The sequence below is a fragment of the Octopus bimaculoides genome, chromosome 27 (genome assembly GCF_046866305.1).
Source record: "Octopus bimaculoides isolate indiv1 chromosome 27, ASM4686630v1, whole genome shotgun sequence".
Taxonomy (NCBI): Eukaryota; Metazoa; Mollusca; class Cephalopoda; order Octopoda; family Octopodidae; genus Octopus; species Octopus bimaculoides.
Window position 1 is genome coordinate 1,265,121 of NC_142954.1, and position 19,908 is coordinate 1,285,028.

General features: G+C 36.6%; 1 protein-coding gene across 4 annotated transcripts; it reads right to left on the bottom strand.

Annotated features, from left to right (window-relative positions):
• Nucleotides 1-1,552: 1,552 nt before the first annotated feature.
• On the bottom strand, nt 1,553-17,627 carry LOC106867801 (uncharacterized). 4 transcript variants are annotated; one of them, XM_014912801.3, is made up of 3 exons: nt 17,062-17,627; nt 15,012-15,058; nt 1,553-6,166 (listed from the first exon to the last, which is right to left on the bottom strand). In XM_014912801.3, the coding sequence occupies exon 3, from the start codon at nt 6,164-6,166 to the stop codon at nt 5,090-5,092; it is 1,077 nt and encodes a 358-aa protein (XP_014768287.2). In that variant the 5' UTR covers nt 15,012-15,058; nt 17,062-17,627; the 3' UTR covers nt 1,553-5,089. The 4 variants fall into 4 exon arrangements, with proteins under 4 accessions (XP_014768287.2, XP_014768286.2, XP_014768284.2 ...); XM_014912800.3 differs by having other exon boundaries at nt 15,012-15,093; XM_014912798.3 differs by lacking the exon at nt 15,012-15,058 and having other exon boundaries at nt 17,062-17,625.
• Between the last annotated feature and the right edge of the window lie 2,281 nt (nt 17,628-19,908).

The following is a 19,908-nucleotide window of genomic DNA, read 5'->3' on the forward strand; positions in this document are numbered from 1 at the left end:
GACAGCTACAGAAATAGAAGCAGATGTCCATGACTGTCCTCTCGTCTCCAGACGATAAGCCTATCGTTTTCCTCACTGGCATATCAGTTTTGAGGAAATCTGGATTCTTGAGATTATCTCCCCTTGACCGTTATTTAGTAATCTTGACCCATTCATTAGAAGCACAGATGAAACGTGGATATTCAAAGATGATGATGATGTGTGTGTGTGTACTGGTCTTGATTGCTATTTGGTGATTATCCTCTATATCGGTGCTCCGCTACCTTTTTTCACTTGTGGCACACTTAACATTCTTTTCAAAATTCGGTGGCACACCTGAGCTAAAAATATAACTAAAAGTATAGGGGAGAAAAAAAAATGATATTCAGGTTACATTGTGGCACACCTAACATCGTCTCAGAAATATTTTGTTGTGGAGTGAACTGACAGCGGGCTGGGTGCGTCTTATAAAATGATGAGCCAGTCGACAGTTGAGATCGAACTGTGAGAGCGTTAGTTTCGTAATTTATTCTGTGTTGGAGTATTGGATTGTTATTGTATGAATGGTTATAACACCATAATCGACTCTTGTTACATTGTTTATTGTTAGGCGGTTATATTTGGTATTGTGATATTGTTACACACACACACACACACACACATTATATGTTGTCACTGACGATGTAACTTATTTAATCAAGTATCAGGTGTGCTTAAATCCTTTTGCATTCAGATTACTATGTCAAAAAGTAATGCTTATTTATTCGCGTTGTTTTGAATTAAGTGTGGATTACCTCGTCGTTTTGAGATTTCAAATATGGGATCGTTTAGATTCAGAATGACATTGTAGGATAGGTGTGAAAGGTTAGATCTAGTCAGTTTGAACAGAAAAATGTCAGACTATTTTGGCCAGTTTAAATGTGAAAAGGTTAAATATGTTATACACATAGGTTGATAGTTTAGTGGTTATCGCATTCAGCTCACAATTGTAAGGGCAGGAGTTCAAATCCTGGTGCCAAGTTGTGTCCTTGAGCAAGACACTTTATTTCACATTGCTCCAGTCCACTCAGCTGGCAAAAATAGGTTGTACCTGTAATTCACAAGGGCCCACTGTGTCACATTCTGTGTCATGCTGAATCTACCCGAAAACTACGTTAAGGGATCGTGTGTCTGTGGAGTGCTCAGCCACTTGCATGTTAATTTCATGAGCAGGCTGTTCCGTTCATTGGATCAACTGGAACCCTCGTCCTTATAACTGACAGAACACCAGGATGCACAGGTGCAGGCACAGGTGTGTGGTAACACATTTACTAACCAGCCACATGGTTCCAGGTTCACTCCCATTGCATGGCACCTTGGGTAAGTGACTTCTACTATAGCCCTGAGCCAACAAAAACCTTGTGAGTGGGTTTGGTAGACAGAAACTGAAAGAAGCCTGTTGTGTGTGTAGTGGGTCTTTGTGTTTGTCCTTTTTTCACCACATGACAACCAGTGTTGGTTTATTTATATCCTCGTAACTTAGCTCAACAAAAGAGGATGAATAAGAGGTAGAATAAATACTCGACTCAATAAGTACTGGGGTTTGATTTATTTAACTAAACCTTTCAAGGTGGTGCTCCAGCATGGCTGAAGTGCAATGACGGAAACAAAAATAAAAAAATAAATAAAAACCATAGACATACAGGTTACAAACACAACATTTACTGCAAACGAAAATGAAGGAAATATTTTTCAAAAATTAAGTATAAAACGTAAAATGCACCGTTTCTGGGATTTGTTAATTTAAAAAATAAGTCTTAGAAGATTAATGATTCACTCAAATAAGTTGTGATTGTAAAAGATTGGGAATCACTGCTTTACAATATTAGTTTTCCTGAGTAGTTAGAAATTTGATAATAAGTAAGGGATGTTAATTGTTGATAACACCGTACAGCATATTTGTTAATAGATACACATCATATTTGAAAAAAAATATTTAGTTTTACTAGGGTTTTTTTTTTGTTAGGTTTGGGAGTGGCAATGGCAGTACACATCGCCCTTGTAGGGATACTGAATCAGTAGGATTCATCATCATCATCATCATTTATTTAATGTTCTTGTTTCATGCTAGCATGGGTTGGATAGCTTATAAGGATCTGATGGTTTTGAGGACTGCATCATGGGGGAGCCACCAAGAAGCTTTAGTGCCCACGGCTTTTGTAGGTGCCTCGAGACTCTGGTAATTATCATCATCAACAACAACATCATTGGATGTCCTTGTGTGGTGCAGGCATGCCTTTGGAGATTTGACACACCCTGACAGGTCTGAGGACTGCATCAATGGAGTCGTCATGGGTTTTCCTCAAAAGCACAATGAACCACCTGGTCTGAGAATTGAAATCATGATCTTGTGGTTGTGGTTGCACCACCGCAGCCACAACAGACAAGTGCCTTCACACACCAACCACAAACAGACAAAACAAAACAAAACAAAAATAGTGGAACCACAAACAAGACTGAGAATTTCTGATTGTCATTCTGTTGTCAAAGACCAGTATGTGGACAGTTTATTCAAAACAGCTGATTGACCGTTTCGTTACCATAATTCTGTTGAAATTTACTTGGTTTCAAATATTTTGAAAATAATCAACAATTTAGTAAAACAACTTTGTTGTTATTAAGTTGGTGTTTGGAACATAAATAAACACAAAACTTTGTAAGAAGGTTTTAATTTAGATCACTTTAACCCTTTTGTTACCATATTTCTGTAGATAAACACTACATTTGTTCCAAGTAATTTTGAAAATAATGAATTTGGTAAAATAATTCTATCATTATTAAGCTGGTGTTTGCGTAAAGAAATAACATAAAATTATGATGAAAAGTTTTAATTTAGAACGCTTTTGATTCGATTAATTTTAAAGATAATGAAGAATTTATTAAAATTTAATTAGCCTCAAGTTTAACTCCAGTTCTGTGCTATCCACCTATGCACACACATTTAAGAATGTGGCATGCTATGACAATTGGAGATCAAATCAATTGAAATGCAGTGCAGATGCAAATACAGGTTTCAAATTCTAGCACAAAGCCAGCAATTTGGGGGGAGGGGGTAAATCAATTACATTGACCCCAGTGTTTAACTGGTACTTATTTTATCGATCCTGAAAGGATGAAAGGCAAAACGAACCCTGGTGGAATTTGAACTCAGAACATAAAGACAGCAAAATGTCGCTGACCATTTTGCTTGGCATGTTAATGATTGCACCAACTCGTCACCCTCAATGCAGAAGCAAATATTGAAGTATTTTTTTTATATTTAAATATTTATATAATTAATTTTTTTATATGTAAATATCATCTTTTACCAACCACATGGTTCTGGGTTCATTCCCACTGCGTGGCACTTGGACAAGTGTCTTCTACTATAGCCTCGGGCCGATCAAAGCCTTGTGAGTGGATTTGGTAGACGGAAACTGAAAGAAGCCCGTCGTATGTATGTATATATATATATATATATATGTGTGTGTGTGTATGTATTTGTGTGTCTGTGTTGTCCCTCACTTCCCAACATTGCTTGACAACCGATGGTGGTGTGTTTACGTCCCTGTAACTTAGTGGTTCGGCAAAAGAGACCGATAGAATAAGTACTAGGCTTACAAAGAATAAGTCCTGGGGTCGATTTGTTCGACTAAAGGCGGAGCTCCAGCATGGCCACAGTCGAATGGCTGAAACAAGTAAAAGAGTAAAGGAGTAATTAATTATAGTTCTTTCCTGAAACTGGATCTCCAAGCACATAGAGCTATAGATAATTCTTTCTACTACAGGACTGAAATTGAAGGGGAGGGGGTGATTGTCAATAACATCAATACCAGTGCTCAATTGGTACCCGTTTCATCAACCTTGGAAGGCAAAGTCAACCTTGACAGAATTTCATTTTGTCCATCGTGCAAATAATTCTGCCAGCTTGTTTGTCTTTTATAAAGATACAAATAACGATTTCAAATTTTGGCACAAGGCCTGCAATTTCAGGGGCGGGAGTAAGCCGATTACATCGACCCCCAGTGTTCAACTGGTACTTATTTTATCGACCCCCCCCCCCCCCTGAAAAGATAAAAGGCAAAGTCTACCTTGACAGCATTTTAAATCAGAATTCAAAGAGCCGATGATTCTGCCAGCTCACCGTTTTGTATTTAAATATGAAAGCACTTCAGAGATGAGAAGTAAATAGCCACCCCCCCCCCCCTCCCTTCCACCTCACCCCTCCACTCAGGTACGATTACAAAAACTATAAAAATACCAACATCGAAGGGATTTGAAATCAGAGCTTCGATAATAATAACAGGCTTCGATAATAATAATAATAGATTTTGATAATAAATAATAATCCTTTCTATTATAAGCACAAGGCCTGAAATTTGAGGGGAGGGGCTACTTGTTTACATCAACCTCAGTGCCCAGCTGGTATTTATTTCGGCCACCAAAGGATGTAAGGCAAAGTTGACTTGAACAGAATTCAAACTCAAAACTGAAAAACAGAATAATAACAGTACTTTCTGCTATAAGGAGATTTGGGGGGGGGTAGTCAATTACAGTGATCCCAGTGCATAGCTGGTACTTATTTTATCAACCCCAAAAGGATAAAAGGATGTTTATTACATGCTTATGCTTAATAATAATAATAATAATCCTTTCTACTATAGGCACAAGGCCTGGATTTTGTGGAGAGGGGGACAGTCGGCCACATCGACCCCAGTACTCAACTGGTATTTAATTCATCAATTCCAAAAGGACAAAAGGCAACCTCGGCACAATTTGAACTCAGAACATGAAGACAGACAAAATACTGCAAAGCATTTCGTCCGGCATGCTAATGATTCCGGCAGCTTGCCACATTAAACAACAACAATAATAATAATAATAAAGATAATAATAATAATAATAATAACATTGATAACCAAATCTCTTGGCGTTGCATTTTGAGGAAGAAAATCAATTAGTATGTTAGAATTTGGCACACGCACACACGAACTGAGACACACACACACCGAGACACATACACACTGAGACACACACACACACTGAGACACACACGCACTGAGACACAAACACACACACACACACACAAGTATTATAGTCTGCTTGATGTTATTTCACAATCTGAATCGTGTGTTTGTATATCTTGGTCTGAATCACAATTTGATTGGTCAAGGTCTGTAATGGTGGTGGTGGTGGTGCTATCGTGGTAGGGCTTTGAATGTACAGATGAAGTATGGGAACTGCTTGATGCAGATGTTACGGTGGTAGTTGTATTGTTGTTGTTGTTGTGATTGTTGTCAGTGGAGGAGTCCGGAATGTTTTTCATTGAAAATAAAGACCTAGAAACAGAGTTAGTATTTGAAGCAGCAGCAGCTGCTATAGAATTGGTGGATGCTATGTTGTTGCTAGTTACAAGTGTGTTAGTAGCAGTAGTGATGGTGGTGGTGGTGGTGGTGGTGTTGGAAGAAGATTTCAGAATTGGTCTCAATACATCGTTCTGTCCATTATGGATAACGTTGTCGACACATTTACGACCGTTCGTCAGACCGATATCTATGCCATTGATTTGCAACAGTGGTAACGGAACATCGCTGTCGACTTCTTCGACAATGTCCAAATTCGAAGAGAGTGGACGGCCATTTTTGGCGCCCCGCATTCTCCTCGGCGTCGAAGTCAGGGGAACCCCAATAGTGGAAATGGGTTTGGCAGAGACCATTCTCTCGCCACCAAATGGAGATTTAGGTTTGAAGGGTTGCATCTTGGTAGGGGATTTCGGCGGGTGGAGATGGGAATTATGGAATTTGTTTTGGCCATTGGCCTCCGTTTTTGGTGTGGCAGGTGAATTTGAATTTTCTTTGATACCATTCTTGCATATTTTCTGTGCAACAGCGGGCTGTCCACTCCGACTTTCGTGACACACTGTGAAGTAAAGAATTGCAACTATGGCACTGATAATTATGCCCAAAACCCCGACAGAGGTGAGAATGATGCCAACGATCTTTTGACCGTCGTGGTTCTGTAGCTCTGGAAGTAGTAAATCCGTCCGAATCATGACATATTTCAGGATCACGCACACTCCGATACCGGTCAATATCACACTCCCTAGCGACAACAGGATGGCAACGACACAGCAACAACATTGACTCTGAGATGACCGGAATCGTCTCATCTGCAACGAGACGGAAGAAAGACAATTGGTAAATAGATTGAGAAATAGATATGTATATAGATATATATATGTGTGTGTGCGTGTATATACATATATATATATATATATATATATATATATATATATATATATATATATATATATATACACACATACGCACCGTATATATACGGTCACAGTCAAATGAATAAAGCAAATAAAACTATAAAAGTATACACATATGCATATAAATCCAGAAAATGGAATAAAAATAACAATAACAACAACAATAATAAGGATGTTGATGGTATCTATGATCGTGATGGTGGTGGTGGTGGTGGTGTGGCAGCAATGGTGGTTGTGGTAGTGGAAGAGGAGGAGGAGAAGGAAGGAAGGAAGGAAAAGAGAAAGAAAAAGAGGAAGAAGTAGAAGGTAAAGAGAAAGAAAAAGAGGAAGAAGTAGAAGGTAAAGAGAAAGAACAAGAAGGTGAAGGTGAAGAATGAGAAGAAAAGGAGTAGTAGCAGCAGCAGCAGTAGCAGCAGCAGCAATGACAACAGTAACGACAGCAAAACTAGAAAAACAGGAAATATATAAATGCAGAAAAAAGAAAAAAACATTCTTTCAAGATTCGATTTGTGAAAACGGATGTTTTAATAGTTTTGCTGTTCTCATTGGAACAATTGGTCAATTGTAATGGAACCAGACTCTACAGACATACAATGGTGTCAGTCACGGATATTTGAATCACTCCGTGAGAATATAAGTTTCACAAAAACTGAAAAGTAAAAAAAAACCTGATATCATTCTTGACCTTGTCCATTGTTTAGCTGTGAGTTGACTCTCGCCAAAGACTCTTTTGATAAACCATACCCCGATTGAGAAGTACTGCTATCAAACTATACCCTCACCCACTAGTATCCTAACTGAAAAGTACCCCCAAGTTAGTAGTATTCTTATCAAACAATACCCTGACTGCAAAGAATTTAGCCCTTGCACAATTCCAATAGGTGCAGGGTCCGTCACACACTTGTTTCAGTTGTTTTGTCGACTGAAAACGAAAGTAAATGACATCTTTGGGAAACACCATTAACAATGAGTCGCAGACACAATTACAAAGCTACAATGTGGATCAGTTGTCTAACTTTAGTATTTTCACTTCTTTTTCTACATTTATTGCTCATTACCACAGATTTAATGGGAATCCGGTAGGGATTTCGTTTATACTATCCCCACTGTACAAGGAACACGGTGTGACAGGGTTAATATGCTAACTGATACAGTTCTATGTTTAAGAGATGAGGAATTATGTACATTATTTACATTATTTACATTTGACAGATATTTGTCCTCATCTTGTTTGTTGTTAACACAACGTTTCAGCTGATACATCCTCCAACCTTCATCAGGTGTCTTGGGGAAATTACGCCATATGCCCGTGGGCACACACACACACACACACACACACACACACACACATTGACTCACAATTGGACCTTGTCAAGTGATGGTGGACACACACACACACACACACATATACGACAGGCTTCTTTCAGTTTCCTTCTACCAAATCCACTCACAATGCTTTGGTCGGCCCGAGGCTATAGTAGAAGACACTTGCCCAAGGTGCCATGTAGTGGGACTGAACCCGGAACTGTGTGATTGGTAAGCAAGCTACTTACCACACAGCCACTCCTGCACCTATATATATATATATATATATATATATATATATGAATTTCTATTGATATTTAGGAGAACCGAGTGACTCAATTGTGCAAGAGCTTTGTGTGTTGGTTTGAATGCTCTTGAGTTAAAATGGCGGTGACGTGCAGACGCCGTAAACTCGTAGTACGGAAATTTGACGTTGCAGTCCGCTTAAGTAAACAACAATGACATCAATGGCAGCTTACAACAATGCTGAAAGCAAATCTGGTGCAATTTACGTCAGTCAATTTTCTGCTGCAACAAGTCGACAACAACAACAAACCAACACACGTCAATGTCTCTTTGTTAAAATAAGATGTGCTGTTATTTAAAATCCATAGCTTTACAATGAAAGTAATTCATCCATGGCATTTGTCATGGATCGAAAATTCAGTGTCCTTGACGAAGTATTCGGCTACAACATAACTTGCATAGTCATGGCAGAAGTTAAGATTATGCAAATTATAAATGTAAGATTGGCTGTGTGGTTAGCAAGTTCTTTTTGTGTAAGTGTCCCACCACCACCACCACCACCACCACCACCACCACCGCCTGACAACCAGAGTTGGTTTATTTACATTCCTGTAACTTAGAGATTTGACAAAAACAGACCAACGAAATAAGTAGAGCACCACACCTATAAAACAATAAGTACTGGCGCCAATGTGCTCGGCTGAAAGCCAGGAAGGCAGTGCTCCACCTTGGCCCGCAGTATCAAATGATTGAAACAAAGTAAGAGGTATTACTTGTAATACCACAAAGTTCGTAATCGTTCGTCTGCTTTTTTGTGGTGACAATGCAAATCACTCGTTTAGAAATGCCAGCAAAAGCGAAACCATTACGTTTAAAAGGAAACCAAATTAAATCATTATTGTATCATTTCTTTGTTTGTTCTGTCTCTCCACAACGATGTCTGAGTCGTTAATTCGTTCATTTATTATTCTAATTTAAAAACACAACTTCAAAGACCAAGGTCATAACAGCAGACTGAACTATAAAAGACAACAACAACAACAAAACAAAACAATGGCGTACAAATAAAATAACTGTGATTACTGAATGTCTTAATACAAGCGAAAGTGCGTGGCTCAGTGGTGAGAACATCGGTCTCAGTCAGAAAGCAGTGAGTTCGATTCCCAGACAGGGTTGTGCTCCCTTGAGCAAGACCCTTTATTTCACGTTGCTCCAGTCTACTCAGCTGGCAAAATATTTCAAAGGGGCCAGCCTTGTCCCACTGTGTCTCACTGAATCTCCCTAAGAACTACGTTAAGGGTACATGTGTCTGTGGAGTGCTGAACCACTTGCACGTTAATTTCAAGAGCAGGCTGTTCCATTGATTGGATCAACTGGAACCCTTGTCATTGTAACTGACAGAGTGCTATAAGTGTATGTATGTATACACACACACACACACACATACACACACATATATATATATATATATATATATATATATATATATATATATATATATATATATATATATATATATATATATATATATATATATATATATATATATATATATATATTATTAATTAGTGAGGGAAATAAAACGTCAGATAGCAGTTGGACAAACGCAGCAAAAAATTTGTTTTGTTTTTGCACATGTCATGTAGTTTCCTCTTCAAAATGTCGAGATTTTTAGACATTTAACAGAAGCGAAAACGTGGAGTCTTAAATGTAATATATACCGGGGAAAATATGAGTTGTCAGTGAAATCAATTTATCTTCTTGCGAGAATAATTAGCACGTTCATGGCCAGTATTGTAAACGATGTCAAATCGATGAACTCGGAAACGTTATCTTGTGTTCAAGTATTGATGTGATAACGAGCACTTTTATAATACAATGAATGAGTAAATAACCATGATATGTCCGCATGCATACAAATATGTGTATCTAAAGTACATACACATACATATACACACACACATATGCAGGTCTATCTCTCTCTCACTATATATATATATATATATATATATATATATATATATATATATATATATATATATACATATACACTGATATATATCGATACATATACATAATATGTATGTATATATAAAATTATACATGTATACACATACACTAGACCATCTGTGACGCGTTGGGAAACCTGGAAAGTTTGAGTTTCCCAACAACGGAGTTTTGTTTTGTGGGGGTTTTTTTCTTTTCCAGGTTATTTCGCATGCTTTCAACGAATGTGACATTGAAATCTTCTAGTTTCCGTCTACCAAATCCAATCACAAGAATTCAGTCAGCCTGAGGCTATAACAGAAGACACTCACCCAAGATGCCACACAGTGGGACTGAACCCGGAACCATGTGGTTGGGAAGCAAGCTTCTCACTACGCCGAGCCTATGTATATTCTTTTACACGTTTCAGTCACTTGACTGCGGCCCAACCCCAGGACATAATTTGAAGAAAAGCTTTCAAAGTGGTTTCTCATGGATTCAGAACTACGTTTCAAGCATTGTCTTCTGTGAAATATACAATCTTCAAGATGTACAGACAGATTTTAAGAAGGTGTTCCAACATGTAAACAGGGTGTGACCTTTGTGTTGCCAATGCATTTGTCTAAAAGCAGAACAGTTCTTCATGCAGCACTCATCAATTGGCTGAAGTGACATGAAAGGCATCGTCATCCGTGGTGTATTCGTGAGTAAGTCACTAACCGAAATAAGGGGATCTATTGTTTAGGAAAATACTATTTACTTGTTGAAGGGTTCTACTAGATAAATTGCGAAAATAACTCTAACAGTTCAAATACTAAGAAATAAGCATACTCAATTTGACTTATACCAAATAATATAGGAAAATAAATGGTTTATTTCCCTTGGCTGTTAAAATTAAATATATTAGTTATATACAAGGATCCCTCCCAGGGGCCCTATCATCGATTTTTATCTAAACAATCTTAGTATGCCATGAGGTTTCCTGACACGAGTTCTACTCACGTGTCAAGTTTCACCAAAATCGATAAAACGGTGTAGGAGTTAGCTAACAACTCCACAAACAAACACGCCCACAGACTGAATTTTCCATATATGTGTGTGTGTGTGTGTATAGATTACTGATTCATTTCTTTCATCCGTAAAAGTGTATGTACCATTTATATATAGACATACACAGATAGGTTACAGAGATGAGTCACTGATGACAAACACTACAGAATAGCAAATGAAATACAGAGAGAGAGAGAGAGAGAGAGAGAGAGAGAGAGGAAGAAGGTAAAAGTCGTGATTTCAAATCAATAAAGCATTATTTCGTTACTAGCAACAAACTTGTCAAAATAACAATAATAATGATAATTTCTTTATTAACCAGAATGGTTTACATTAAGAAAAACATTATGGACAGCACAGGACAAGACGTATTTTTCTGCAATGTCTGGATAATTTATCCGATACGCGCCTTTTTTATGAGCATTATCACGCGTCTGAGAATAACGCTTCGAAAACAAACTTCGTTTATTTTCATCGTAAAAAAAAGAAAAATGTGTGTGAGTGTGTGTGGTTGCGAGGGTTTTGCGTGTAAAGAAGACCAAGAAAATTTTCAAAAATCGACAATGTGTGATCCTCAATAGGGAGGAGACGTTCAACGGCTATATTATACCAATGAACCAAGTTTGAAAATGTTAAAAAGCAGTTTTATTTTAGTCATTGTTGCTGACGTAATGACACGACTAGAGATCAAATAGCCACTAACCCAGAGCTATATTAAGTTTAAAATCTTGTATCTTGTTACAGTTATTGGACAGTAGCCTTGAAGGTTAGTCGACCAAATCGACCACTGGAGTTTAGTATTTCTTTTTTATGTCTCATACTTATTACATCGATCTCCTTTTACTGGACTGCTAGTTTACAGGTCGTAAACAAACCATCACTGGTTGCAAGCAATACTGAAGGCATAAACACACACGTATATATATATGGTGTGTTATGAGAATCTATGGAAAGGTATCCCATAGAACTCAACAAATTTGTCAAAAATGGAGAAGAGAAGATGTTGAAATTTGAAAGAATTTTAATACATGCATACGATCGTTTCAAACAGCGATATTAACATGTAAATTCATGGTAGAATAATATATATATTATGTGTGTATATATGTATATATATATATGTAGCTATCTCTCTATGTATATATACAGAGTGAGAGAAAGTAATAACGAATGAATGAGGATAACGACGAAGGGTTAAAAAAGTGTAAAAATAATTGAAAATGAAACAAAATTGAAGCCAAAAGACTAAAAATTATTGACAGTGGGTAAAAATAAACACTACGTAGTGTAATAGCACTACCCTAGGGTATCTGTAGAAAGTTGAATGTGATTTCGGAATATAACGAGGAAAAATTCGGATTTGGGGAATTTTCCGAAATTCCTCTCCCCACCTCAAGATTTTCCCCACAAATTACTTTATAATTGTAATGTATGCCGTTTCAAAGGTATTTCTATAAAATTTCATTGGAAAAAAAAAGACCCATTTTCCTAAAAGTTACGAGGGAAAAACTCGGATTTTGTGAATTTTCCGAAGTCCTCTCCCCACCCCCTTGGAAAAGATTTTCCCCACAAATTTCTTTATAATCGTAATGTATGCCGTTTCAAAGATATTTCTATAAAATTTCATTGAAAAAAACCCATTTTCCTAAAAGTTACGAGGGAAAAGCTTGGATCTGATTTAACGCAAAATTTTTCATGGACCCATAGAATACTACCATAGATTTTTCAATTTACTATTTAGCTTACGTTGACCCCCAAAAATGTTATATGGACCCCGGTTGAAAGTCACTGATGATAATATTCATACACAGACTATAGAAGGGCGATGAATGCGCGCCAAAAAGAAAGTTAGGCAATAATGCGGACCGAGTAATGCAAGTTAAAATTGTTGATCACTTCCGGTTTTTAGGACAATTTACTTTCACTTTGTTTACGATGATAAACTTAATGATAATCGGTTCTCGAGGATACGATATTCTGAACAAAACTATATATATATAAGTAACAATTGAAGAATAAATATGAACCAGTAATACTTATTTATATTTTATTCACGTATCTCAGAACATGCCCTTCATAAATTCTGAAGTATATTAATGGACTGTATATTTAATAAAATGTACGAGTCTGAAAAGCTCAAGGGGTGCTTTTATACTCAGCTGGGTCAAATTGTCTCCATGCACTGTAAGAATATCATTCTGCTGGTACTTCTGTACCAAAGTTGATATTTACAGAATATGGTAGGGAGGCTCTGAAAGTAGCGTTCCTGCCTTCCTGAGCTAGTTTTCTACCACATTTCTAAAAAAATCGTGGTAGAGGCCTTGGTCTCGGCACCACTCATTGTCTTGAAACTGAGGCTGGGGGTAAGCAAGGGCATGCTCCCCATAGAAAATCCAGCTCCAAAAAAGCTTCATGGTAGCTAAGGAGAATGGGTACCAGCCAGCCAGCCCAAAGGTTGGGGTGGGCTGCACCTGCCTACCTCAGTTGCTATGGCATTGAGGTAGATCCAGACACCCCTGTTAACAGGAACAAAACCCAGATTTAAAACATTGGATGATGATGATGATTATTGTGTGTGTATATTATTCCAACCTAACAATGTGCCTCAACTTAAATACCTAATTCGACTGAATTTTATATATATATATATATATATATATATATATCATCATAAATATAAGGGATTAGCAATTGAGTTGCTTCTCCAACATACTGAAAATTCAGAAACAGCAGTCAAAGAACTACTGATTCTAAACTACAAATTTTTCTCTAAAATGGATGGCGATATTTATGGCACACATAGAACAAAAAACCGGAGGGAAAAGCACAAACAAAACAAGCCTTTAGTTAATTGGGTACGAATCGTTTCATGGTTAAGCGAACGAAAACTTCACTATTCCAATCTTCAGCCCAAATATTCTGATAAATTTGAAAGTGTCTCTAAAAAAACTCACGGTAATCCTTGGCCATGCGACACCAAAAATCAACGATAAGAAAGGCACTTACGAATTCATCGGCTAGCGAGTTCAGGCATCCCACCCCAAAGAAATCCACTCAATATTTGGGCTGAAGATTGGAATAGTGAAGTTTTCGTTCGCTTAACCATGAAACGATTCGTACCCAATTAACTAAAGGCTTGTGGGACTGAACCCGGAACCATGTTGTTGGTAATCAGGTTACTCATGACACAGCCACTCTTGCGCCTATATATATATATATATATATATATATATATATATATATATATATATATATATATATATATATATATATATATATATATATATATATATATATATATATATATATATATATATATATATATATATATATATATAATACACATACAATTCACGCTAAAAATATGCGCCCAGAATTATCGTCATGCGATAGATAAAAATGAAGAAGATAGCTTAAGAAAGCGATGCAACAGGTGTCTTTTCAAAATTCAATTTTCATCATTTACATAATGAAAACTTAGATAAAGAACGTTAATGACAATGTGAATAAAGAAAAAGAAGGAAAACAACACATTTCTTAATTATTCAGGAATTATTGTACGGTTAATGAGTTAGGTCATCCTGAACAAACCGCTTTAGTTTTCTACACTGATATAAATCTTTTGTTGTAACAAAGGCTGTCATAATAGAAAGTTATAGAAAAGCGAGAGCAATTTAAAGTTGAGAATATAGAGTGTAGGACTGTTGAAATAAACACACAGACATTTTTTTTGTTTGTGGGTTATCCACAAATAAAGAATATTTATCCACAAATGTGATATTGAGTACCCATTTTCACTGTTCGTGATTAGCGAGCGCGTGTGTGTAGATAGATAGATAAACAGACAGGCAAATAGATAGATAGACAGACAGACAAACAGATAGATAGATAGATAGATAGATAGATAGATAGATATATAGATAGATAGATAGATAGATAGATAGATAGATAGACAGACAGACAGGTAAATAAATAGATAGACAAAGACAGGTAAATAGATAGATAGACAGACAGGTAAATAGATAAATAGACAGACAGACAGGTAAATAGATAGATAAACAGACAGACAGATAGATAGATAGATAGATAGATAGATAGATAGATAGATAGATAGATAGATAGATAGAGCTGAGTAGCCGAATGGTTCGCTTACCCTGCTAAAAATAGAAACCAAATTTCGCTCATATCACACCAGACCGTCTTGAAAGAAAACACACATATGGAATTATACAGTCCTAAATATACAAAAGAAAAATAAAGAAATACGCGATCGTCAAATACTAGGATACCTTTAATCATAGATATACCTGATTAACTCTATCAGGACCTACCTGAACCCCGAACAACAACGACAACTCTACCAATCGAGAAAAGCGAATATCTATCTTACCTGATATATAAAAATCCAAAGTGGTTTTTGTTGATATTGAACGTAGTTGCTATTTGCATGAGAAACAGGTTACTCGACAACTACTGAGAAGTTACAATACTCGCGGTAGTGGACGTACTGGTTGTTGAGGTGGTGGTGGTGTTGATAATGATGGTGGTTGGGGAAAAAGCAATTCATGAGACCAGCAGCAGCGGTGGTGGTGGGGGTTGCGGTGTTGTGAAAAGTACAATTTATACAGACCAACCCTATTGTTGCGGACCCTATAGTCAAAGGTGTTCAACACTTGTCCATCAAGTTCGTTTCTTTTATTTTGGTTTCTTTAGGGTTTTGTTTTTTGTATATCCCGGATTTCCTTATCTAAGCCGGTAGTCACACACCTACATACACACACATATATAGCTATATATGTGTGTGTGTGCGTGCGTATGTATGTGTTATTATCTTTTATACATCCAACTACGTGCTTTCACATACCAACTTTCTCACCTATATATATATATATACACATATATAAATCACATAATCATATATATCCACTACATATGTGGTAAATTCTTTCTGTGGGTGTGCTTGTGGGTTTTTTTTTTTTTTTAGCTAACTCCTACACCGTTTTATCGATTTTTATGGAACTTGACATGTGAGTAGAACTTGTGTCTGGAAACCTAGTGACATACTTAGATTGTTGAAAAAAAATCGATAATAGGGCCCCTGGAAGGGATCCTTATATTGACTACATATAAGTAATATATTACATTTTAAACATCTAAGAGAAATAACCCATTCATTTTCCTAAATAATTTGGTATCGATCAAATTGAGTATGCTTATTTCTTAGTATTTGAACTGATAGAGTTATTTTCGCAATTTATCCAGTACAACCCTTAAACAAGTAAATAGTATTTCCTAAACAATATTTATTTCGGTTAGTGACTTATTCACGAATATACCAACACTAGCGCTGCTGAGGTAATATTCTCTGGGAACGCACGAAAGCCCTTTTCAGAGTTATTTACTTTGACTTGTTATTATCTCATATCTGATTAGCCGGTTATTACGGAACATGCTTCACGGTTTTAGTATACATACCTTATTGGTATTTCCTCCAAAAAATCCCCGTTTTCGGATACGGAGGTTCCGGAAAATTGCCAAAAATCGGCATTGTGAATTTTTCCCCTCTTCCCCACCCCAACTTCTTCAATTTTGACTTTTTTTCCCCAACACTAACCCTAAAACCCTAACCCTAGCCCTAAAACCCCAACCCTAAAACCCTAACCGTAAGTCCAGAAATGTTTTGAAAATTTTGTCCGAATCATAATGTCCTAATGTCCGTATTTTTCCGCATATTTAGCAAAAAAAAAAAAAAAAAAATCTTAAAAAATCAATTTTCAAAAATTATTGGAAATTTTTCTCAATCATAATCTCCGTATTTTTCCGCAATTTTGAAAAAAAAAAATTCTGAAAAAAGTGAAAAATGGAGGAAATGGGATTGGGGGTGGTAATTTAGAAATGTCGAGTTTTACCAATTTTTTTGCAGATTCGTATTCCCCGTAGCCGAAAGGGGAGAGGGTCCCCATAGACCGACCATATCTATCCATACACACACACACACACACGACGGGCTTCCGTCCACCAAATTCACTCACATGGCATTGATCGGCCCTGGGCTACAGAAGAAGACATTTGCCCAGAGTGTCACACAACGACAGTAAAAGCGGAGTTAAATCGCAAATCGTATATTAATAATGGTAGCAAAGATTATATAAACCACTTTTTATCGTTTCAAACACTTTTTTCTTTCCTGTTTTTTTACTTACCTCTTAGTTAAATACTCCTTATTTCAAATCCAGGTGTCTTGGTCCAACTATTGATGTCATTTGCTCACGTAAACTTTTCACTAAAATTATCAGTTTTGAGTTTAGGAAAACAGCACCTCGTACCACTTCATAAAACACAAATTTCTACGAAATTATAGTATTTTTATCAATTATATAAATAACTTTTTGTATAGTTTATTTATACAATTTCTGCTGACTGAAACCATAACGAATTTACTAGGATGTGGTAGGATTTCATAGCACGATTTCGCCTGTTTTTCTTTCTTTCCCCCCACTTCTTTTAAATAACTTGTCTTTTTGTTTTCACACAGAAATCCGTAATAAGGGCTTCAAGTTAAATAGGTCCTTCCTTTGTCGCCTGTTCCAGTCCATGTTGGTCGGTAATTAACAAACATTACTTGATAATGTAATGAAGGAGTCACCCGTGTCTTACGTGTGTTAACTAAACAAGCGCTTGTCAAGGCTTTTCACACCTCTCTCTCTCCCTCTCCCTCTGATTTCTCCTTCTGTCCCAATTTACATAAACGTGTACACTTTATCTATTTTATTTCCTCTTCTGTTTGTCCTTCCACCACGATCGCTCTTATTTTTAGATTTCTCTGTCACTCTACCACCATATCTCTCTATCTATCACTTTCCCCCTTTCATTCTCTCTACATTTTCCTTAAAAGTGAGGTTTATTATTTCTGTTATCTTACGTAATTAACCTACCTTTCCACCTGCCATATTTTCCTTTATTTTTTTATGGTTCTGTGTTGTTTTTATTTCTTCTGCTTATATAATATATATGTATGTTCTTCCCTTTTTTTTAATTGAGAGTAAATTTTCGCTGGTCATGTATTTGATAGCAAGGTTGTGAAGGATATCATCCTGTTTTGCCTATCAACCTTTAAATCTCAAGAGTTTTATAGTCCTCAATATTGTGATCATTTGTAGCAAATGAGTTATGGGTTAACATTCTCTCTCCTCCAAGATCCCAAGTCCACCCACACAGATGGGATGCTACGTATCCTGTTGCTCCAATAATAATAGGAATGAAACTGAAAGTGTATCTTGGGCACTGGATTTGCAAACTCCTTATCGTTGGTCCACAAATGCCTTCTTTCTCTTCTATTTCTCTTACCGCATTTGTTTTTCCAGAGACCAGCTGATTTCCACAACAGAACATATCTTTTCTTTGTGGTCCCACGTGACAATATATGGCCAGACCTATTTTAACTTGGCTGTTTTAATTTTTAAGTTGCACCAATATTCCTTTGACTCATCAGTCGTGATATGGTCGACTTTGTTGGTAGATGTTTTCTCTCTAATTATCCTATTCCAGGCCATTCCGGCCACCACATCATGCCTCATAGGTAGACAATATCTAGATGGCATTCTCTCACAATTAGCAACAATGTGGTTCATGTCTTCAGTCTTGTTCATGCAAACTCTACATTTGTTGTTTGCCTCTTATGCTGTTGGCACTTGCTGTGGATCTTGTGTTCTTGGATTGCATGCAAGTAGTCTTTAAACTTGCTAGTACTCCTTGCCAAGCTTTTCACGCAATCAATTCCTTCTCTGGTTTGAGTTTTTTTATTGCCATGTACCCATGTACTGTTCTCTCTGTGAACTGATCGATTTTATATTTTATCTTGGTCTTCTCCTTATTTATGGGTCCATCGTAGCTGACATTCTCATCTGGTCCAAGATGTATGTATGTATATTGGGTTAGCCAAAAAGTACATTTGGTTTTTGTCAACACTAAACTTCAAGCACTCTAACAAGTGGCTAACTTCAATCTGTCCTTTGCCTTTTACTTTTGTTTCTTTCAGTGATTTGATTGTGGCCATGCTGGGGCACTGCCATGGAGAGTTTTAGTCAAAAAAATTGACCCCAGGACTTGTTTATTTTTAAAACCTAGTACTTATTCTATCAGCCTCTTTTTTGCAAAACTGCTAAGTTACAGGTGACATAAACACACTAACACCAGTTGTCGAGCAGTGTTATGGGTGGGGGTGGGGGGAAGGACACAAACACAGACACAAAGACACACACATAGATATATGTGTGCCATTCAGTTGGAAAATTAAAAATACACATCAAAAGACTTCATACCTGTGGCACCTGTTCCTTCTGCCAGCCAACACAGCTGTGCATTTTGCAATAAAATATGCAAATCTTTGGCAGGCCTCATGTTGCATTATCAATAATTCATTTCCATGATTGTTTGTAACAATGGCTTTGTTCATGTACGAGAAAGCAGCCACTATATATATATATATATATATATATATATATATATATATATATATATATATGACGGGCTTCTTTTAGTTTCTGTTTACCAATCCTCTCACAGGGCTTTGGTTGGCCCAATGCTACAGTAGAAGGCACTTGCCTAAGGTGCAATGCAGTGAGACTGAACCCAGAACTATGTGGTTAGGAAGTCGGCTTCTTACCACACAGCCATGCTTGTAGCTGGGTTATCAAAATCTATAATTATAAATGTTTGATTTCATCAGCCATGACATTACAACAACCAATCGTGTTTGTTTGGCTGATCAAACGTTCAGACTGTTTACGTGACTAAACATTATCTTTTGACATAGATTTTACAAATTCTGTAATAAAATATATAATATGGTGAATTTGAATAAATACGTAACAGATTTACAATAGGTAAATATGAATGGGTATATATATGTATGTGTGTATAAATATATATATATATACACACACACACACACACACATATATATATATATATATATATATATATATATATATATATATATATATATATATATATACGATGGGCTTCTTTCAGCTTCCGTCTACCAAATC

Coding starts and splice junctions, on each gene's coding strand:
- LOC106867801 (XM_014912801.3), bottom strand. CDS start 6,166: ATGAGACGATTCCGGTCATCTCAGAGTCAATGTTGTTGCTGTGTCGTT.